The following is a 23,167-nucleotide window of genomic DNA, read 5'->3' as shown; positions in this document are numbered from 1 at the left end:
TTAATATTACTGTAAACCAATGTAACGTTATGCAAAGTTTGTCATTAACTTAAATATTGGAAATATTTAAAAATAGACTTGAAAAATGATGTTTCAATTAAAAAAAATCCAGCCAGCCAGCTTCTATACCACTTTTTTTCTGTTTTAACTCAATAGAATTACTTAGGTTCAATGTGCACTTTTTATGGTTCATAAAATTGTGTGCAAATGTATTCTACTGGGGTGGCCCGGTGATCCAGTGGGGAGCGGATTGACCTCACGTTGCAGAGGATCCGGGTTCAATTCCAGCTCCGGCCTCACTGTGTGGCGTTTGCATGTTCTCCCCGCGTTTTCTCCAGGTGGGCTTCTGCGATAGGCTGGCAACCGGTTCAGGGTGTCCCCTGCATACTGCCAAAAGACGGCTGGCGTAGGCTCCAGCACCACTGCGTCGCAAATGATTTTTACTACAGTCGAGTGCGCTCTCTTGTGGAAATGTAAGCTCAATACATCCAAACGGCTTTTTTTTAACAACACCAAAAGACTGACATAAGCTTTGCGCTGTTTTTAAAGTTGGACAGATAGTGAACTTGAACAGATATATTACTCCTTCCTTAATTGGTTGTAATAAAAATAAATGTGTGCTTGTGAGAAAAATTCTTAGCTTTCTAAGTGCCACCATACAGTCGCCAAGTAGAAAGCACAAGAAGGCTACACATCCAAATCAAGACAGACGTTTTTCCTAAAAATAATATTTAATAGTATTGGAAGCCACTGTGACACTAGGCGCAGTTTGAACATTAACACCGGGATTACCTGAAGGAAAACTGTGTTTACATGATCATTCAATTAAAATATATTGTACATAAAATGTAATGCACCAAACAATTAAATACAACTGAACTGTACTATGGCAGTGATTGTTTTTTTTTTAATCATTTACCATTACAGCAGAGGTGTCAAACTCATTTCTCAACTGGGGGATCAGGACCTAAAAGTGGGTTGTGGACAAATTTTGGATAGGTCGCAGGGAAGGCTCTAGGATTTTTTTTTTCTCTCCTCGGGAAAAAGGGAGGATGGAACAATTCATAATGGGTTTGAGAAAATAATTTATCAATACGTTTTAAAATATCAACTAAAAAGCTGGAGGGACTTAACTGGGGCTACATAGATTTCTGACCCCGCTGACCAGACTGGTCAAACTGGTCGCAATGGTTAGTGTTATGAATGTAAAAAGACTCTGAAAAGTGTACTGTATCATAGCCAACTGCCTTGCATTTGTTTGTTTGTTTGTGACAATAAATTGAATTTGATATCTAACTTTATGAAAATACGTGATAAGCAAATATTTAAGTATACAACTTTTGTTTAGTTCAAATTAAGAAGGGAGTGGTGAAAAAAAATAACATCAAATTATTTCAAGTAAAATTGCAATTCGCGATACATATTTTGTACAAAAATGAAATCAACAAATCCAATTACCCCACATTTTGAAGAAGAAACACTAACTGCTGGAGTGGGCCATGATAAAAAGCTGTGGCAGGCTGCGTCTGGCACCCGGGCAACGAATTTGACACCTGTGCACTAGAGGGTGCCAACCTAATCCTAGTGGTACAGAACCACATTGCGAATTATTTTAGATGAATTACTTCAAAATGAGATGCTAAGTCATTTGTACAACATGAAGGTATCAAAAATATAGGTGGTCTGAATTTCATTGACGCATTGAACTAATTCTGCAATTCATTATTAGGTCCTCTATTCTCAGGCTTATTTAAAAAGTAGTAATTGAAGAGATAAACGAAGTATAAATATTACCTGGATTGAAGATTCTGCAGAAGTTCAGAATACAAGAAACACTCTCAGTCCGATGACAAACTCTTTCAAATGAGAGAACATCACATTATCTAATTGCACTTGAGTCTTTTTTTCCCTCCCCCCTCAATGAACACAAACGCCTCTGTTCTGGCCCTTCTCACATGCTTTTGCCAAAGGGAGTTTTCATCTGTTTGACACAGTAAACAGGAAGTTAAGTCGCATGTGGGGTTCCAGTTGAATCATTTTAGTTTTGTTGAACCTTGGGAATCCATGCCAGTAGGTGTCCTTTTTTTTAATGGTGTGACCCAACGGTGACACAAGTTAACAAAAGTGGTTCAGAAACAGCGCTCCGCTTATATGAACGTCTTCTGGTACCCTGTTAACCATCAGGGGTGCAGCAGTACCACCCAGATCAGGGTGTGGAAGTTGTATCTTGTAAAATTGAACATGTACAGACCACCGGGCGGGAACTTCAGTTGGAGTCTCCAATGGGTGCTCACATGGTTCAGTTGCATCCATGTTAGACTGGAGCCAGGTAACACTCCCTTAGCCATGGGCTGAAGTCGTGATCTGAGATGACTGAACAACACACACACACACACGCACGCATGCACGCAAATTTTAAGATACGGTATTCTCTCGTTGTTTTTTCTTTATTAACCTTTATAAAGTGCTTTTGTTCTCTTTGCTCTGCAAATGTTTTTGGTTGATCAGTTTGTTCATGGTTTTAGACGTCGTGCTTATTTGGTTGCGTGAAGCACATGGAGCTGCTCCGTGTAGGAAATGTGCTGTATGAAAAAGTTGCCTTTCCTTTCCTTACAACAGCCTATTATGAAATTCATACCTCTCCAACATTGTGTCAATCACAATGATGGACAACAGTGAGGAGTAACGATAAGCCGGAAGTTGCAACAACCTCAATAATTTTGCAATGTTTCGTTCGACCAGTAGGTGGCGTGATAGATCATATTGATTCTCAAGAGCGTATTGATTCGAAAAAAATGTTCTTACTGTAGCTATTGTACTTTTATTTCGTTCAGATATCAGAGCTCCGTCACAAAAAGACAACCTGTCTGGGCCAATGAAGACGACACAGAAGGCTCAGTTCGATTTGTTTGACAAGTCATTGTTTGACAATAACTGAGGCAGCAGAATATTATGTTGGCTGTTTGCAAATTGTTTTATGATGTACAGAGTGAACAAGTCCACAGGGTTTACTGTTATCCGGCTTCTGCTTATTGCCAGAGTTTAATGAGTAACTCCGGCAGCTAAATAATACAGGGCGCGGGAGTGATTTCTAACGCACTGATGACTCTTACCAACGCACTCATGACTCCTTGACGTGAAAGTCTACCCGTTTAAGCTGTCCAAAAAAAAAAAAACAAATTTGTTTTTAGGGCTTCTTTATTATATTTCATCACTCAGACGAGGCCATCATGGTAAGTGTCAACAATTCTAAGGCTTTCAAACAACAATTTTGGGGTTATTATTGAAGATTAGGCAAAATGTGCATTGCTCTCCTTATTTGTTTTGTAGCAGATGTCCACTTGACCAGCTTTGGGTGCTCCAGATTTAGCCTTTTTTTTTTGCTGCAATGAACTCTGTGGCACGTTTATCCTCCCTGGCTGCTTGCATTCTCCTCTCAGTGTGTCTACTGTCTTCACGTAAGATCAATTTTTTTCCAAGTTGTGTGAGACAGTTGAGAGCTGAAAGGCTCCGCTTAAAAAAAAACTGACTGAATGAATTTGGGTCAAAAATACTGAAATGTCAAAGAGGAAAGTGCTGTCGGGCGATTAAAAAGTGACATTTGCTAGGTGCTCTAACAGTAAGTCTTGAATGGAGGCTGCATTCGACATCTATCAGAATTAAAATGTACAGTTTTGACGAGAACAGCATTCTTCAGGGGCAGCGTTTACTTTTATGATTGGTGAATTTGCAAGGAAGTCATGTACAAATTCTCCTGTGTTTGTCAGCCTCAAGCAGCAGCAGCCTGTGGGGCCAGAAGGTCCACTTTGGGTTTCGTCCATGTGTGTGGCAGTTGCATCCGGACACTGTGGTGCCCCCCCTCAGGAACCTGAGCGTATGCATGCTATTGCAACGCGCTTACGACACAGAATGGATTGCTTTTGTCTACAAAGCTCCAGGAAGTAGACATGTGGAGCTGGGCTTGGGGGGTACGGGAACCCAGCTGGTGGTCTGGGTCTTTGGACAAGAATGGCGTCTAGATTTGGAATTGAAGGTGCTCCAGTGGTATTCAGTCTGCCTCACCTGGTCTGGGAGGCCCAATAGGCTGCGGGTCTTTCTGAATGGAACCATGCGCAGTGAGGCCTCTTTTGCAAACGTCACCGCACTTCAGCATTTGGGTCAGAATGGGACCCTAACTCTGGGGATGTCACACTATGTGGACGCCAGTGGTGCCGTCAAAGTGGAGAAGGGGAATAATCTCATCGGAGCCATCGGTCAGTTCAGAATGTGGTCCAGCGAATGGAACGAGGAGGAGCTGAGGAGGCGAACGTGCGCGGATGGAGATGTTGTGAGCTGGGACCGGCGCGACTGGAAACACGACTGCCCCCTTGAGAAAGACCCCGGCCTGCACTGTGGTAAGAAAAATGATATTGTTGTCATGTGAATCAGTAGTTTCAACTGTTGTTACTAAGTTGCAACCTATTTTGTAGACGTTAAGAATAATAAGCTAAAGCATTTTTGGTTGAGAAAAAAAACATCACTAAAATACATGTACAGTATGTTACATGACAAACGCTATTGCTAGCTGTGATGCCCACAAGCCAAAGGCGGAGCTGCACTGTGTTTGTTTACAGAGTTGATTGTGACCAGAGCAGAAGTGAGTAGCATTTTTCGACCCAATATTATATGTACTGTGTGCGAACTTTTAAGTACAGAATTTTTTTTTTTTTTACGAGCTGTCCGTAACCTACCCAAAATGTGTCCACGACCCACTTTTGGGTCCTGATCCCTCAGTTGAGAATCACTAATGGGCCACGGAGAACAACCACAAAAATATAGACAGTGGAACTCGCTATTCACGGGGGACTGAGACCGGGCTTGTCAGCGAATATGAAAAGTACGCGTGTAATGACACGGTTCTAAATGTTTAAAAAAAAAAAATTGAACACCAAAAGTTTTAGAAAAATTTAAATAAATGACTGACAAGTACTCTACCTAAAATGCATAGTTCTTTAGAATTTGACAATTCATTGTTTAAAGCTGATATTTTAATTGCATGGGCTTATTTGCTTTTTTTTTTTTTTTTTAATAGCATGGTCTTTCTTCAAAGTCAAAATGCAGACGTCCCTCAGAAAGAGAAGACAGTCAGGAAATTGTTCTGCATCAATGACAAATGTCACCAGACAATGGGTATGAAGAAAATAAGTGGCACATGGAAAAGATTTGCCTTGAATTAACCTCTGCTATCTCTTATCAGTTCAAGACTATTTTCCCACTAGGCATTTCTATTAGCAACATATCTGTGGACTCACCTGTCAGGTAACTTTTTTGTGAGTGGGACTTAATGAAGAAGAGTCACGTGATCTGGAGTTCAATTGTGTCATCTCTGTTTCCAAACAGTCCGAAATGCAGTGTGCAACTACTTCAGGTACAGTATGTCGGCCATCATGTGACATAAACAGTAATAGGCTACTGTCTTAAAGACAAAAGGGGCCATTTCTATTGGTTTTCTTTTAACTATGCACAATTTCATGTCGTGTTTGTAGCAGAGGTGAAAAAAAGCAACAACAAAAAAAAAAATCAAGGAATGAAGGGCAAATTATAATTTCCATTATCCATTATGACATAACATTAAATGAAACGGAAATGTAATGTATCAAATACGGAATTGAACCGCCGCCCCCCGATAATAATGTGATTTTTTTTTCCAGAAATCAAGAGCTGTGTCCGCTACTGCTTGTAACAAATGGTGAGCTCAATTCAAGTTACCAACCCCCCCCAAAGAAAACCTGTAGTGCCTTAAGATACAACTTTAACTCATTCTGTGACCACCTTGTAACTCAAAACACTTGAATCTCAAATCATCATGTCCTGTTCTTTGAGCTGTCTCAGCTTCTCTTAGCTCATCAGTAGGGCACTAATCTCACTAGTTATTCTCAGAGGATAAAGAATCAATGACTGTGAGGAGTGCTATATTGTCTCTTACATGTGTTGCCACACCGTTTGTGTTTAATTCATTGCACTTGTATCTGAAGGCACCACTGTCATTTCAAGTGAAATAATATTGTAGGGTAGAACATTGACTTTGGGTAAAGTTTTTCTGAGTGGCAAGTCTTCCGTTTACATGTAGAGCTTATTTTACATCAAGTTTTAGCTCAGAAGTTACGATCACGGTGGATCCCGCTGATAGTGTCGAAGTGGTTCAGGATTATGTTGCCACACGGCTGAGTTGGACCTTCTCCACTGACACACTCATCCTGACGGCGGAACACAACAGCATCCGCGTGCTGCCTGTGGGTGAGTTGGTAGTCGTAAACAGCCGTTACTGTCACGTTAATTTTCATATTGATCAATATGACCTCAACTATATTATTATGTGTACCGTACATTTTCATATTTTAGTCACTTTTTTTTTTAATAAATAGAATCATCATCACCCGTCGTGACATCTGCACCACCCACTGTGACTTTGCCCGGTAAGGAGTCAGAACAATGATGCATGTATTAAAATGGACTGTTTGCTTTTGGCAATAAAAATATTGCTTCGGTGCTATTTTTGTGGCATCTTGGTGCCAAGGTACAATGTGAAGGTTGTTTGAGGAGCTTCATTCAGACAAATGTAATGCTTTACCACTACCTTGTGGTATCTTGGGGCCAAGGCACATTGTAGAAGTCAATTGAGGAGTTTCATTTGGACAAAGTATAGCTTTGCCATCCTGATATGGTGGCAAGGAACTATCTTGAAGTAAGAGAAATACCTTAATTTAGACAAAAGTAGTCCTTTGCTGCCATAGTGTAGCATCTTGGTGCGAAGGCACTATGTCTGCGTGATGAAGAGTTTCATTTGGGCTAACAATTGGGGCTAAACTTAGCTCCTACGCAACATTCAATCATAGAACAGTCGGAATGTATCACTTTGTTTGTTTGTTTGTTTATTGAACATAAAACATATACAGTAATAATTTGACAGAAAATAAGGTACATAAAAAAGTAAAAAGAAAGAAATCAGTCTTCATTCAACACAGTTATTATGTTCAAGGGAGTAGGATGAAGTAAAAAAACGTATCTAGTCCTACCCCGTTATGTGTTTATATCTACTAAATCATTTTTATATCAATCAGAAAAGAAAAAGTAGGAAGAAGTCTCCATTAAGGGTCTTAACCGTGATATTTTCACAACTTTTGGTTTGTATCGGGATTATATACATCCTCACCCTGGCACTCTTGTGTCAATTTTCTCTTGTATTCATAATGGATATTTCAATACCTTTCTCTATTTATCAACTTAGTTCTGATTTATCATTATATTTAATGTTTAGAATTCATCATTTTAACTCTGATTGATGTAGGTTGTTTGTACTATTTTTTTGAATTTGTTTTTGAACTCAGCAAGCGATTTACTCATTTTTAGGTCCGTTTCGAGATTATTCCACAGATTAACACCTTTGCTAGATACACTTCTTTGCTTGATGTTTGTTCTTGTTTTGAGTTTTTTGAATAAGTTGGTATCTCTTAATTCATAGTTGCTTTCTCGAATTTCAAAAAACTTCAGAATGTTTTGGCAGAGCAGGTTATTGTGTGCTTTGTACATTAATTGGGCAATTTTAAAGTCAACCAGGTCATAAAAATTCATCGTATTTAATTTGATAAATAGTGGATTTGTGGGTTCCGTATATTTTGATCTATTAATAATTCGAATTGCTTTTTTTTGTAGTTTGAAAATAGGGAGTGTGTTTGTTTTGCAGGCATTTCCCCATATTTCCACACAGTAGGTCATGTATGGTAATAATAATGAAGTGTATAATGTGTACAAGGATCTCTTATTTAGCACTTCCTTGGTTTTGTAGAGGATCCCTACGGTCTTGGCTATTTTTCTTTTTACGTTATCGATATGTGGTTTCCAACATAGTTTTGAGTCTATTACTAATCCGAGAAACTTGGTTTCATACGCTCTTTCTATTTCAATTGAGTTTACCATAATTTTAGCTTGGTGTTTGATTGGTCTTGTGCCAAAAACAATTGACTTTGATTTTTTCAGGTTAAGTGACAATTTATTTCTGTCGAACCAGTTTTTTAATTTGTTTAATTCGTTTTCTACGGTTGTCAGGAGCTGTTTCAGATTTATTCCAGAACAGGAGAAAGTTTTATCATCAGCAAATAGGACACATTTAAATAGTTTTGAGACCTTGCAGATATCATTTATATATAAGATGAATAGTTTTGGACCAAGCACTGACCCCTGAGGAACTCCGTGAGTGATTTTCAGTTGATTCGTTTTTTTGTTGTTAAGTTGCACGTACTGATATCTGTTTTCTAAATAACTTTTTATCCATTTACACCTCTAATGCCATACCTTTCTAGTTTTTTAAATAATATACTGTGATCTATTGTGTCAAAAGCTTTTTTTAGAACTAGGAAAACCCCAACAGTAAATTCTTTGTTGTCTATATTAGTGGCTATTGCTTCCACAAAATCCATAACTGCCATTGAGGTGGTCCGTTTTTCCCTGAAGCCATATTGATTCTCACTTAACAGCGCATGCTTTTGTATAAAACTATCAAGTCTGCGAGAAAATAGTTTTTCTAATATTTTTGAAAATTGTGGTAGTAGTGATATTGGTCTATAATTTGTAAACAGATGTTTTTCTCCACTTTTATAGATTGGAATAACTTTAGCAATTTTCATTTTTGATGGAAAGATACCAGCTTTGAATGACAGGTTGCATATGTGCGTGAAAGGTCGCACTACATATTCTATAATCTGCTTGATTATTGTCATATCAATATTAAAGCAATCAGTTGACTTTTTATTTTTAAAAGTTTTTATAATATTTGATACTTCTTCTTGTTTTACTGCAGTAAGTTTAGTAAAGTAACTTTAACATACTTCCTTGACATCACTTTAGCTTATCAGGGCTTTGCTGAAATAATGACAATCTCTTGATTTACTTACAGGAACTGAAATAAAGACATACACACATTCTGAATAATAATCTTCAGACTAAGACTACAGATAATTTTGTAAAATTGGATACACCGCCTCGCACAGAGGTTGGAAATCACTGCTCTTTGGCAACGGAACTCTACATTGCTGCCACTGTGAGGTGACCAGTTAGTTTCTTCATCCGTTCAATTTGACAGGTACAACCCAAAGGGTTCCCGAGCAAGTCGCTAACATGTCCACAACAGGAAATCCTTTGTTCGTCAATGTGAGTGCAGGTCAGTGCAGATTAATGGATCTTTCTCTCTCTCTCTCTCTCTCTCTCTCTCTCTCTCTCTCTCTCTCTCTCTCTCTCTCTCTCTCTCTCTCTCTATATATATATATATATATATATATATATATATATATACATACACAGTATATATATAATTTATTTTATGTTGTGCTGCCCTTTTTCTTTTTATTTATTTTGTTATGGCACTGCAGATGTGTTTCTGAGGGCCAAACTCAAATTGGATTTCATCGGGAATGCCTCAAAACCAGAGGAAATGATTGAGCAGTGGGTAAGACCATCACAAACCAACGTAATTGGAATGCATTTGTGTGGAATTCGCATGCATTGAAATCTCTTGTTTCTAAAGTTAAAAAAAAAGCTGGAAGCGAAGGGCACTTCGCTCGTATGGAACGTCCTCATAGTGGAAGGTGCCTGGAGGTGCGTCAAAATCACTCATCCGTTCGATCACATTAATTAAAATGTCCTGTCTAAATTGATTGTACATTCACAGGAACGCAAAGAGACTTAATATCCAGACGGTGAGTGTTAAAGTGAAAGAATACGCAGTCACATTGAATTAATCAATTTCACATTTGATGAACACAACCGTCTGGTTTACTTTCTTGTAGCGTTTCCATGAGCAACACAAACAGTAGGTGACTTTTCAGTTAGTGCCGTCTGTTTTCTGCTTGTATAAAACAGTGTGTCGTGTGTTTCATGAACAGGTACACGTGTGACTTCCATGTTCAAGATTACAGCATGAAGCACATTGAGGAAATTAAATATTTCATCAACACTACCTTGACGCCCCAGTACACAAACGACTCCAGTGTCATTCAAACTATAAATATGAGGCTCAAACAAATATGTAGGTATACAAACCATCAAGTTCACACACACACACACACACACACACACACACAATTTGAGATGCGCTATACCTGACTGGGCGTTTCTGCCTCACCCCCCAGCGCATCTGCAAATTTATTTTCAAAAATTACACTCGATCATAGATTATTTTGCAACGCAGGTGGTCTAACACGATTTTGGTGTATGTGATCAAGGTGCAGGCCCACACTCTGATTTTGATGCAAATAGGGAAGGATTGGCTGAGAAAAGTCTATTTGCATCCCACAAATGCACACAAATGCACAAACACACCGTTATGCCCAATTCCACTTGTGCAAAGTTTGGCGGAAAAAATAAATAAAAGACAAATATCATGTAAACATGGTAGTGATATGCTTTTTCTCTTTCAGTTCCTCAAAATTGTTTCGAAGAATTGTCAGTGACAATCTACGGAAAATACTTTTGGCCTGAAACCTTTCCTCAAGTTAATCAGACCATGAGATGCAGTAAGCCAAGCTCCAAGGAAGCCTTCAGACTTTGGTAAGATCTTGTCGATACCACTTATCCTGATTATGGTGAGGTGGAGTCTATCACAGCTGATTTCAGTTGAGGCGTCGGGGGACACACTAGACTGGTCGCTCAAGTCAAAAAAGCCGCACAGCTATAAGCTTTTTTTTTTTAGCCACGCGTATTCTCCCGGCTGCTGAAGTCTCTCATTTACGTACGTTTTCTTGGGCAAATATTAAAAATCATAAATATATCAGGGCGGCCCGGTAGTCCAGTGGTTAGCACGTTGGTTTCACAGTGCGGAGGTGCGATTCCAGCTCCGGCCTCCCTGTGTGGAGTTTGCATGTTCTCCCCGGGCCTGCGTGGGTTTTCTCCGGTGCGGCGGTTTCCTCCCACATTCCAAAAACATGCGTGGCAGGCTGATTGAACACTCTAAATTGTCCCTATGTGTGAGTGTGAGTGCGAATGGTTGTTCGTTTCTGTGTGCCCTGCGATTGGCTGGCAACCGAGGGTGTCTGTCCCCCGCCTACTGCACCATGGATTGATGGTATGGGCTCCAGCACCCCCCGCGACCCTAATGAGGATCAAGCGGCTCGGAAGATGAATGAATGAATAAATATATCATGATGTCATAAATAGAGCACAAAAAAAAGAGTCCCAGGGACCATACGTAGGACAGCATCAACGTAGGGCTTAGGTCATCTGAGCCGACATTTATTTTGGATGATGCTAAAATAAGGCTGGAATTCTTTTCATATGGGTTTATTTACTTTATCCGTATCCCGTTAACCTTGGTCAGAACAAACCATTACCCTGGAGACGGCCCCGGCTCCTTGCCGTTCTTCCGTTCGGCACGCATGCCTCAATTGAGAGATTTTGTTCAAGTTGCTCATGTCATGATGGGCTTTCGTGATATAAGCATGACATGATATGACTAAATCAGCATGACGATTACACGGATCCAACCTCCCAAAAAATTGGTTTGAGTTGATTGACAAGTTCCCGAGCGAAAAATGAATGGAATTGAACATAAGAGGAGAAAATATGGGTTTCCTCCCACATCCCCAAAACATACAGTATTAGATTCATTGAAAACTCCCGAATTTGAATGATTGTTCGTCTAGTTGTGCGTTAGTTGGGTAGTCTCAGATCCAGATCCCCACTTGGAACATCTTTTGTATGGTCTGTTGTTGTGAATGTGACTTTGAATGGTCTTTTGTCTATACTGCACATGCAGTGCGATTGGCAAGCGACCAATCTGGGGTATAGAATGCCTCTCCCAAAGTTAGCTTGGTTTGTCTCCAGCTCATATACTTCTGGGTATCAGAGAATTGATTGATGACCACCTAACCGGAACTGAAACCATGACAAAAACAATTGAGGATGTGCCAGCGGGTATAACCTGAAATGTTTATTTATTTATTTGTGCCAGCGGGTATAACCTGAAATTTTTATTTATTTATTTATTTGGTTCCATCCAAAACTGTTCGGGCTTTTGCCAAGCGAACGCACTTGTGATGTGAGTGGAAAATGTAGAATACAATGTAAAGGTCATTTGTCTGTCATCTGATTATATTCAGTGAATTGCACCTTGAAAATGACACGACCAGCTGGGCCCAGCCGGACATGACAAATTGCAGTCCAATTGAGTCCATTTCAGAACTTGAAAATATCACTGTCACCACCGGTAAGAAGCGCAATCACATATCGGTCAATTTATTCTTTCCAAATAGAACCCGACGAGGGGAACCCGGGAATTTCAAGTTTGCATGTTGTTTTTCAGATAATGCCGCTGAAGTGGTGGACTTAATCCAGAACCTGGTCAACTCCACGTTGGGCAACGCCACACAGCTTCCGCATACCGAGCTCAATACGGTGGTGGAGAAACTCAACCAGGTGGTCAACGTCACCACAGTCACGCCGGCGCTCGGCGGCAACATCGTTCGCGTTTTCTCTGACATCTTGATTTCCGACACGGACGTGGTCCCGGTGGCTGCTAGGTAAGGATATAGAAGCACGCTCAGGCTATGAGCATTCATAACATCAAACTTTTACGCACATTAAAACCCCTTTTTTTTGGCAGGGGTGCGCAATAGTGTGTTCCATTAATTGCCGGAAAATCTTTCCATCTTTCACTGTTTTTGTGATCAGGCCAAAGCCATGTCTAATTTAGACGTATTCTCTACTGACTCTCAACAAAGGCAGACACTCCTCATCCAAATACTAACATTGGAATTTGTCTAAACTGGCTGCTTCAAACCAAAATTGTTCAACTTGGATCTCGAGACTCTTCCAAGTCTACATTCATGATAAAAGATGTCTACCCGATTTTGTGTCGATTACTGAAATTGATATTAGGGTGCGATTTTATTTCATTTTTATTTCCAGGGGTCACTACCGAGTAAGTGAGTAAGAGGTGTTCATTCTCTGGAAGAAAAATGACGTTCTGTGTACTTTTGTGTACTCTGTTTCTTTAGCGTAATTTTTTCCCCACACACATTCTGTAGATTTAAGTGTGTACTGTCAAAGCAACTTTACATTTTACGATAGAACTATTTGGACAAAGTGAACCATGCGGCTCAACTGGGTGTGTGTTTTTTTTGTTTGTTTGTTTTCATCCCTCCCTTTGCCAAAATAGTATCCTGAACCTGACGGATAAAATGGGCAACACGATGGAGTTACAGAATGATTTGCTAAGTCTGACCGCCCCTTCGCTGGCTCTGTCCATGATTGACGTGGCTGCCGAGGGATTTAATGGCCTCACATTCAGAGCAGTGTCCATTTCTTCATTCCAGGAGCCTAATGTAATACCCAGAATGTGGTACAGTCGTCTAAAATCTTCATTTTCTGCCATTTATGTTAAATTCTAATGAGGAATCGTTTTGTGTTTGTGTTTTTCAGGTACTTGTCAACCAAAGTTTTGAGGGCAAACCAATCCCGGATGCCAATGCGACCATATCCCTGCCGTCTACTCTGCACAACTTTCTTCCACCTGGACAGAGAAATAAAACCCGGGTCCAGTTTCAGTTCTATGGAACACAAGACCTCTTCCAGGTATGCTCGTGTGAATTTTTTTTTTTTTTTTTTTTGTCCAAGGTGATTCTGTCCTGCCTCTCTTGACAGCTTTCAAAAAATTGACAACATTGACACAATATCGCCGCATCGTGGTGAAAAAGTTGTTCCTTTTGTATGTTTTTCCAGGCGAGCCAGGGTGCATCCTTAGCTAGGCTAACTAAGTAAGCTAGCAGTTAGCTTTGGCCCAATTTGCAGTGGTATCTACACACGATGGCATCCTTATCTTTTCACGACAATGATCATTAGCCTACATGACAAGAGAACTTTGTCCTTTTATCGCTCTTGTGCGATGTACAAATAACCTTAATAAGACATTAATCACTTTCCATTCTGCTATACTTTATGGCACGGTCTCTTCAAACAAGCCCGAGTGTGTCAAACTTGTTTTCGTGATGGCCTACATTGTTGTTATGGTTGCCCTCAGGGCGGAGGTTGTAATGCTATTACAACCTCTGAATGGCACGTTAAAAGTCACTGTTTGGTACGCCGCTTGGTGTTAAGGTCATGCTTTGATTCACATTAGATGTATTAAGGGAACAAATTGCGACAGTAACGTCTTTTGTTTTGTACAAAGAGGAACAGGTGAATGACATCAACAATATAAAACCGCGGCTCATAACATGGGAAACTTACAACTTGGTGCCAGTATCGCTTTCTGGTATGTGCGGTAATGTGAGGTGGCAAGTTATGTTTTCCTTTTGCATTCTTGTTTGCTTGACCCCATTTCAAAGAAGACTTGACATTGTGCCATATTGTTACGTTAGCAATGACATCTGCTAAATTGTAGATTTCCTGGATTGAGACAAATATTTTTCGGGTAAAGAGAAGCCCTTGTTAAGGAATTATTCCACTAGAAGTAGTAGTAGAACATTGTTGAATTTCATCTTGGTATGAGAACTATTGACACTAGTCTCTCTCCTGAGAATCTGCTGAAGTAGTTAAAACAAAGAATGTACTGTGAAGTTTAGAGCCCATTTCCCTTTGGGTAATTAACAGCCCCCCGAGGGTTTCTATTGCCTCCACTTCCTCATAAAAGTCCCTGAAGGCTCTCAAGTGCCCTCAAAGAGGAACCCTAATCTCAAGATCTGTGACCAGCAGCAGTGGTCCTGGCTTCCTGCGGCCACACCGGGTCAGATGACATGTTACTTTCTTTGTTTCGGGATTTGCATGAGAGGCATACCTCCCCGCCTCTCATTATCATATTGTCTCTATATAATCTCATGTATGTGTTTCTTCGGGGCTTCCTGATGAAATCTGAGACTCACAGGAGCCCGAATCGATTCGTGTTGCGTTGTGATAAACTGAAGAAAAGACTATGTGGTGTTGGGTTTTCTTCCACCTTATAGAGAGATAAAAGAATCTGTAAGCAAGGAAGGGCCAAGAGCAAATTGACAGCTCCCATTCCTCAACACCCTTGTTGGAGCTATTTCCTGTGGCTAAGAGTGAAGCATCAGCCGAACATGAAATAGTTTTTTCTCTTAACACAAGAAATCCAAAACTGATCATAGAAGAATATAATTATGACGCAATAGATCTGTGACATGCGCCACAACAAGATTGCTTACGGCGTTGACGTGAGGCGAGAGTCTGATACAGTGACACTTTTGTCTCCCTTACCAAATGCGTTGTCTCGAGAACTTTAATAAACACCTGACCATATTAGAAAATAGCCCGTTGCATTTGGTCAGCAATTTTATGATTTGTTTTGGGAAAAATCATGGCAGGCTTCCGTCGGCCACGTGAAATGAAGTGGTGACATAATTTGGGCTGCAGGCCATGTGTTTGAAACCTGTGGTTTTCAGTTTGGTCTCACCGACAGGGCCCCCAAACTGCCAACGCAACGACGCACAGCGACTTGATGTTGAACTCTTACATTGTGTCCGCAAGCATCAACGGCAGCCACGTTAGCAACCTGAGTGATGGCGAGAGGGTGGTGATCACGCTACGTCATCGCAAAGCCAAACAAGTGAGACCCTAGACATACTGCATCGACTATTCACAAAAAATTGGGATTTGGGGAAATTTCGGGATGAGACGAAAATGCACGAGAACTCCGACAGGATAACTTTATGTGTCTTTGTTTGTTTTTGTTTTTTTAGAATGGCGACAGGGTGCAGTGTGTGTTTTGGGATTTCAATGACAATGGTAAGGGTCTCGACTCTCGAAGGTCTACATTGGGATTAATGGAGCTGCCTGGTGGAACGATGCAATAAAAGTGCAGGGACTTGTCTGCCAGCAGATAAACCACTTTAATAATTCATGCGTGTGTGTGTGTGTGTGTGTGTGTGTGTGTGCGTGTGTGTGTGTGTGTGTGTGTGTGTGTGTGTGTGTGTGTGTGTGTGTGTGTGTGTGTGTGTGCGTGCGTATGTGGCTGTGGCTGTGTCAGGTGGGCTGGGTGGATGGAGCAGTCTCGGTTGTGAAACTTGGACTCTTTCGCCTTATCAAACCAGATGTCTGTGTGAGCACCTCACACATTTTGCTGTGCTGCTGGTGAGTCATACTGGATGTGTACTTTTTCTGACAGAAATCATTTCTTGGCAGTGGGGGATTAAATAAACTCGTATAGCCACACGTATAGGAGTTCAAACCGGTCAGGCTATTATATAGCATGATTTTATTTTTTTCCCCTCGTGAGTTGCGTGATATGACCACATTATCAGGACCTTCTTACAATCGCTGTATCTGAGGAAATATTTTCAAATTTTCTTCAACGTTGACAAAACTACATCTAATTTGTCTGACATTGACAAACACATTAGCATTGTTGAAGATTGGGTTTTCTTTGATTTTTACAAAAATATTTAGTCTAGGTTATTGAAGATCCTGAATTGTCTTTGATATTTACAAAAACACATATTGAAAATGACTACTGTTTCCAAAATCACATTTTCTTTCACGTTTACAAAAAAGCTGGATGTGAAATGAGCAGAAACCATGTTGTCTTTGGAGTTTACAAAAACACGTTGGGATATTTTAGACTCGAAATGTATTTGTTGTCTTGTAAGCACATTTTAAGCACATTTTGATCAGATGGCCTTAGTTCGCCGGTCTTACAGTGTAGAGATGCAGGGTTCAATTCCGGCTCAAGCCTTCCTGTGGGGAGGTTGTATGTTCTCCCCGTGACTGCGTGGGTTTTCTCTAGGTATTTCTGTTTCCTCCCACATTCCAAAAACAAGCATGGCAGTTTGATGGAACACTCTAAATTGTCCCTTGGTGTGAGCGCGAATGGTTGGTGAACAGGCTTGTGGGGAGTTGCCGGAGCCAATCCCAGCTGACTTCGGGCGGAAGGCAGACTACACCCTGAACTGGTCGCCAATCAATCGCAGGGCACTTATAGAGACAAACGAGCATTCACACCCACATTCACACCGTCACTGAGTGGGAACGATCCCACGCTGCCCACACACAAGTCCAACGTATGTACCACTATACCAACAGCGACCAACGTAATCCTTAATTCCTAAATATTACTAAATATATTACTATATTACAAATTATGTTATTATTGTAATTGTGAAAGCCTGACGCGCTAGAGAAAAATACAAGGGCAGATTTGGAATCTGCATTTGATGGACACCCTGTCCATCAAATCTGGGTACATGGTAAAAAAAAAAAAAAACAACACAATATTTTCAACATGATTTCCATCATTTCTAATGCATATTTTGATGCGCTTTGGTGAGCTGAATCAAATAGGTCTGCATTGCCATCAATTTCAGTACATTGACTGTTCATGCGCTGTGGTTTAAATCAGGAGTCTTGATTTGAGTCGACTTTCACAGAGAAAGGTCTGGTCAACAATTTGCTATGCACCCAGACTTTGCCAACACCCTAGAGAAAAGTTTACTTGCACCTGATTTAAAAATGTATTTAAAATGTGTTATTGAGGATCCTCAATGGTCTCCAAGAGATATTTCGGATATTCACCTATTTATGTCTTAACATTGTTAATAAATAGTTCCCCTTTTTGATTTCAGGATGTTTCCAGAACTCCCATAAGTGAGAGTGACAGTCACATTTTAAACGTGCTCTCATACATTGGTTGCGGTATTTCCGCCCTCTTCTTGGGGATCACTCTCCTCACTTACCTTGCTTTTGAGTGAGTCATCATAAGGAAAAAATAAATAAATCTGGTCAATTGTGAGTATAATGGAACACTCAATGTCATTCACCTGATTCCAGAAAGCTTCGCCGTGACTACCCGTCGAAAATTCTCATCAACTTGTCGGCCGCCCTGCTGGGACTGAGCTTGCTTTTCCTGCTGGACTCGTGGCTCTCGTCTTTTAACAACTACAGCTTGTGTATCGTCACCGCCGCCACACTGCACTACTTCCTGCTGGCCTCTTTCACCTGGATGGCCCTGGAGGCCGTCCACATGCACTTTGCCCTGGTCAAGGTCTTCAACACATACGTGCCTGCGTACATCCTCAAGTTCTGCGCTGTCGGGTGGGGTAAGGAAAAAGACGGCACAGTCTTGGTAATGACATTATGAAGAGCAATATCACAAACTGCAACCATACAGACAATGTATGGCCTTTCACTTGTATAGCACTTTTCTACCATAATGGAATTCAAGCCTTAACGTTTTCTTGATTCACCTAATGATGATGCAGCATCAGGAGTTCCGTATTTTCTGCCCTGTAAGGCGCATCTAAAAGCATTAAATTTTCTCAAAAACCGACAGTGCGCCTTGTAATCCGATGCGGCTTATATATGGATCAATATTCTGATTTCATGGACGTAGTATTCTAAATGTTCTATAAATTGCTTTGTTACAGCTGCAGTGCTTGTGAAAGCTCTGTATGAATAAAGCTGTACTGTATTGTATTCCATTTAGCGTAGCTCCATCTAGTGGATGCATAACACAACCGCAGCCACTATTGTAGCTTCTATTCTATGGGCCTTATAATGCTATGCTCCCTGTATATGAAAACCGTTTTAAAATAGGCCATTCGTTGAAGGTGCACCTTATACTCCAAAGCGCCTAATAGTGTGGAAAATGCGGTAATTAGGTGTGCATTAGCTTGCCTCCAGATTCTAAAATTATGTGGATAGTGTGACCCTAACAATCACATTTTAGTGGACTCAAACATCATTTCTTGTAGATACATTCACCATATTTCTAATATTTGTCCTATTAAAGTATAGCATCTCAAGATTTTGGGGTCCTTGAGGAAAAAAAATATTCATGCTACTATAGAGGATGTTATTGTTTTTGTTTAGTTGCAAGAAAGAGAGCCAAGGGAGCTGTAGTCAAAGATTGACAATTTAATGTGTCTCCCTGTATAGTGTTTTTTAAAAATGCTGCTAATCCTGCTCTGGCAATGTGCCTATGTCTCCTTGCAGGCGTTCCTCTGGCCATTGTCTGCTTGGTGCTGGCCATAGATAAAGACGCCTATGGGAACACTCAGGATACAGCAGTTGCAGCAAAGAGTAAAATTCCCAACGAATTGTAAGTACTCCCCATGATAGTATATAGAGCAAGTTTGTTTCAAATATAAGGACACAGTTATTGCAGAACATACTGTCAATAACAAGAGTTAAAATAGTGTCCTGTCGGCGGCATTGTATCTAGCTGCTGGCTTCAGAACAACATCTTCTTCTACGTGACGGTGGTGGCCTTCGTCCTCCTGGTCCTGTTGTGCAACGCAACCATCTTCGTGGTGGTTCTAATTCAGATCCGCAAGATGGCCGCCAACAAAAAGGCGTCGACCAGCAGTCGCAGCACCATGCAGGACTTGAGGGCGGTGGCCAGCCTCACCGTTCTGCTGGGTCTCACTTGGTTCGTGGGCTTCTTCACCTTTGGACAAGGCAAAGTGGCCATGATGTACCTGTTCACCATCTTCAACACGCTGCAGGGTAAAGTTGTAAAAAAAACTACAGATTTATTTTAATGCCAGATTGATGACGTGTGAAAGGAGAGTTTTCCCCAAGCACTGTTTGGTGCCAATAGATTGACTTTTTATGTTTGCATGGTTAAATGTTGCGAATGTTACCGCAATGACATATCATTAAGCTACAAAAGGCTTGAAATGATTCTCATTTACCGTTTTCTGCTAGAAAATGGAATGGTGTCCATTGATTGGCCAACAAGTAATCTCAAATCGAAATTGATTTTTGAAACGATGACGACTGAGTGGTTTTGCCAAACGCTGCGGAATTGATGAGCAGAAGAGAAAATGGCTTAACACAAGACAGATAAGCGTTTTGATTCCAATTCGTAGTGCAGGGTTTTCAAAATTTGGGGATGTCAATGTTATGTTGCGCGGGGTTGAATGTAAGGCAACTTGTTATCTAACTTGTTTACTTTTCAAATCAAGTAACAGTAAAAATCTAAGTTCCTTTTAAAATCAAGTAATGAGTTGAGTAACTAAGTTCATTTTTCAAGGTAACTGTGGTACCCCAAGTTATGAGCTCAGTGACAGCCATTAGAGAGCCACCCCCTAGGAATAAAAAAAAACATTGTTGAACATTTACCACCATAAATTGAAATGAAAATCACACCTTATTTTGTGGAAAAAAACATCTGTGTGATGACAGCGGTGTATTTTATGAGTGTGGTTTAAGGTGACAAATGAAAATTGAACAGTTGTCTGAGTGGCGCCGCTTCATTGCAAAAATGGGAATATTATTTTCCTCTCTTCCGTAGGGTTCTTCATTTTTCTCTTCCACTGCCTGATGAAAGAAAACGTGCGGGAACAATGGCGAATCCATTTGTGTTGCGGTGCTTTAAGACTCGCTGACCGTTCAGGTACTCTACTTTTTCAAAAAGGGAATGAGTTGCGGGCTGGGTGTGGAATTGAGCTCCGCTTTGTGTGTTTTGTGTTTTCAGACTGGAGTGCGACAACGGGCGGTCACCGCAGGAAAGAGAATATCATTAACTCCAGCTCCACTGTCAAAACCTCACTCAGGAACACTTCTGAGTCTGACTCTTGCATGGAAAACCAGAAGGGGACTTAAGAACCCCCCCCACTAGTGATGGGAATTCCGGCTCCTTTTGGAGAGCCGGCTCTTTTGGATCGGCTCCCTAAAAAGAGCCGGCTCTTTCGGCTCCCAAATGGCTCCCAATGGCTCCTCAGTTTTTTTGTTGCTTAAATTAATTTACTACCAAAAATAACGTAATATTATGTGTAAAATGAATTACTAATGCAAAAAATAGAGAGTATATCAAATATTTATTTATACTCAACATGGAGTACAACATGGAGTGCTACAAAAATAAAAACAAAGTACAAAGACCCACCTCAAAACAAGGTCAACAAAAAGTTCCAATCTCTGAATATTTATATTTATAAGCTTTTAACTGTTTACAGTAAAACAAGTAAGCATTGAATACAACACAACAAATTATAACTTAAAATTTGTAAAACAAAAAGAAAAAAGCAGCATCCAGGTAAAAGTTTTTAATGTCTTTAGTGAAGATTGGCATTAAGAAAAACCAAGTGCCTCAGCTTTGAGGGGTTGATCCTGTTTCTCCTTTCTGTTAACATTTGCCCTGTTTTGGAAAAGATTCTTTCTGAGGGCACAGATGTTGCGACAACACACAGCCTCCGTGTCATCACATGTGTAAGACGTGGGTACAGTGAATCCTTGGCCTCCCACCAGCTCAAAGGGTCTGCACTTCTCGGGAAAAGGGGCTCCTCCAGATAGGATCTCACGTCCAGAATTGCATCTGATGAAGGATTCCGTCTTGTAGTGCTTCCAGTTACTCGTTCTTCAAAGAACCTCCAAACAGCAGATGCTTGTGGCTCTTCTTGTTGTTGCTCTGCTCCCTCTTCTCCCTCTTCGCCTCCTGGCAGTGCAGTTGTCTGGCTGGCTCTTGCTGCTGCTGCAGTTATTCTTTGAAGAGCTTCATCAGCCGCTCTATTGTCAGTGAAGGCCAGCTTCTTGAATCTTGGGTCAAGAATGGTGGTTTCTGACAGAACAGTGTTCCATTCCATTCTGTGGAATTTTCTGTCCATGGATGCACAGAGAGCATCCACTAACTCTTTCACTTTCCCTGTGGTTACGCTGGTCTGATGCTCAGCTGTCACTTTCTGAAGACCCTTGCACAGGATAGAGCTCTGGGTTGTACTTCTAGGCAGTTGTTGTGACATTGGAGCAGCAGCAACAGTTGCAGACACACTAGCACCTTCATTAACATCTGGTTCCCTTGCTTGTCTTTTCTCTCGCAATTGTACTGATGGGTGGACTTTTCTTATGTGCCTGTGCAGGTTATTTGTGGAGCCTGATTTATGGGATATTTTAACTTTGAGAGTCTACACGCTGCCTTTGAACTATCAATAACATTGAAATGAGTCCAAATTTCACTGCGTTTTCTATCCATTTCTCACCTTTTCGCTTTCCACCGTGTTCTTTTTTTGCTAACTAGCTCTGTCGTCTCCTCGTCTCTCTCGTTCGCGCGCTGCTGTTTCTTCTCCTCTAACCCCTCCCCCCTCTCTAAACTGTAGCGTGTGCGTGTGTGCGCGCGTGTGTGCGTGTGCGTGTGTGAACCCCCCCCCCCCCCGTCTACCACAGATCTTGACCAATCACGTGCGGCTTTAACCGAAGGGGGGGGGGGGGGGGGGAACAACTGGAGAAACAAAAAAGGCGGCTCTAAGAGCCGGCTCGTTCACGAACGACACATCACTATAACCCTCCCGTTCCGGCTCCCATTGAGGAGCCGGCTCCCAATGAGGTGGGAGCCGGCTCCCATCGTTCACTTCAAAGAGCCGGCTCTGGGAGCCGGATCGTTCGCGAACGACACATCACTACCCCCCACCCCCCCAGAGGTTTGACTCAATGCCTTAAACTTGCTTTGCCGTGGGGAATTGTCCAATTTCACGTAATTGTTTCAAAATTAACAGCTACAGTCGTGCCTTGAGATACAAGCTGAATTCATTCTGTGAACACACTCCTAACTTAAAACACTCATATACTTGAAGGGCTGTAATAATATCGAAACAAATATTTAGCCCGTCCATGGCGTTTTCCATTAGGTGTTAGCATTAGCATTAAGGTGGCAGACTTACAGGGCATTTTCTTTACAAAATGATGTTCTATGGAGCCCCCCTAGTCCAAACATGGCATTCTGATTAAATTTGTGTTTGTGTAATATGAGTTAAGTGGTAAAATACACCGTTCTTTGTGTTAATATCAGGGGGCGGCCATTTTGCCACTTTCTGTTGACTGAAAATGACATCACAGTTGATCAAGGCTCAGTAATGACCAATCATGGCTCACCTGTTTTCTGAAGCTGAGCCATGAGCAACTGAGATACCATTTTCAGTCGACAGCAAAGTGCCCCGCCCCCGCCCCCACCCTCCACCCGTGAGATCGATAAAAACTGGTGGGCTTTACTGCTGAGTTCATATTCCAGTAAGCAAAGTAAGTAAGCATATTCCACCAAACACAATATTAATCAGAAAGCTGTTTTTAAGATGAGTGAAGTTACATAAAATATTATTGTCAAGAAAATGTTTTGGGTTGACTTCCCCTTTTAAGGCTAAGCTATGTGGTTGTTTTAAGTATAAAACATTTTGGGGGGGGGTTGTTCATCATCTGC

At 41.0% G+C, this 23,167-nt stretch overlaps 2 protein-coding genes across 2 annotated transcripts in view; one reads left to right on the top strand and one right to left on the bottom strand.

The window, feature by feature from the left end:
* Window positions 1-1,880, bottom strand: part of map7d3 (MAP7 domain containing 3) — a 33,117-nt gene extending 31,237 nt beyond the window's left edge. Inside the window, exon 1 of the mRNA XM_052088342.1 lies at window positions 1,795-1,880. The gene's annotated coding sequence lies outside the window, so the exon portion shown is untranslated. The remainder of the gene's footprint in view (window positions 1-1,794) is intronic.
* Window positions 1,881-3,960: 2,080 nt separating this feature from the next.
* Window positions 3,961-22,986, top strand: adgrg4a (adhesion G protein-coupled receptor G4a). Its single transcript, XM_052078932.1, has 28 exons — window positions 3,961-4,394; window positions 5,072-5,169; window positions 5,237-5,298; window positions 5,380-5,407; window positions 5,691-5,728; window positions 6,128-6,276; window positions 6,405-6,455; window positions 9,119-9,196; window positions 9,405-9,481; window positions 9,560-9,630; window positions 9,704-9,731; window positions 9,822-9,844; window positions 9,918-10,060; window positions 10,452-10,581; window positions 12,129-12,235; window positions 12,332-12,548; window positions 13,187-13,352; window positions 13,450-13,602; window positions 15,443-15,589; window positions 15,723-15,768; window positions 16,010-16,113; window positions 17,601-17,722; window positions 17,806-18,074; window positions 18,970-19,075; window positions 19,199-19,482; window positions 20,273-20,374; window positions 20,456-20,598; window positions 22,393-22,986. Exons 1-27 carry the CDS (start codon window positions 4,109-4,111, stop codon window positions 20,581-20,583), a joined length of 3,213 nt encoding a protein of 1,070 aa, XP_051934892.1. The 5' UTR covers window positions 3,961-4,108; the 3' UTR covers window positions 20,584-20,598; window positions 22,393-22,986.
* The last annotated feature ends 181 nt before the right edge of the window (window positions 22,987-23,167 follow it).

Source organism: Hippocampus zosterae, chromosome 1 (genome assembly GCF_025434085.1).
Source record: "Hippocampus zosterae strain Florida chromosome 1, ASM2543408v3, whole genome shotgun sequence".
In the NCBI taxonomy this organism is placed as follows: Eukaryota; Metazoa; Chordata; class Actinopteri; order Syngnathiformes; family Syngnathidae; genus Hippocampus; species Hippocampus zosterae.
This window is presented reverse-complemented; position numbering and strand designations above follow the sequence as displayed.

What these genes read in the sequence shown, in the direction of transcription:
- adgrg4a (XM_052078932.1), top strand. Translation starts at nt 4,109, where the DNA reads ATGCGCAGTGAGGCCTCTTTTGCAAACGTCACCGCACTTCAGCATTTG. An exon ending in CATCCGCGTGCTGCCTGTGG is followed by an intron (nt 6,277 to 6,404) that starts GTGAGTTGGTAG and finishes TTTAATAAATAG; the next exon opens with AATCATCATCACCCGTCGTG. An exon ending in AGAGACTTAATATCCAGACG is followed by an intron (nt 9,732 to 9,821) that starts GTGAGTGTTAAA and finishes ACTTTCTTGTAG; the next exon opens with CGTTTCCATGAGCAACACAA.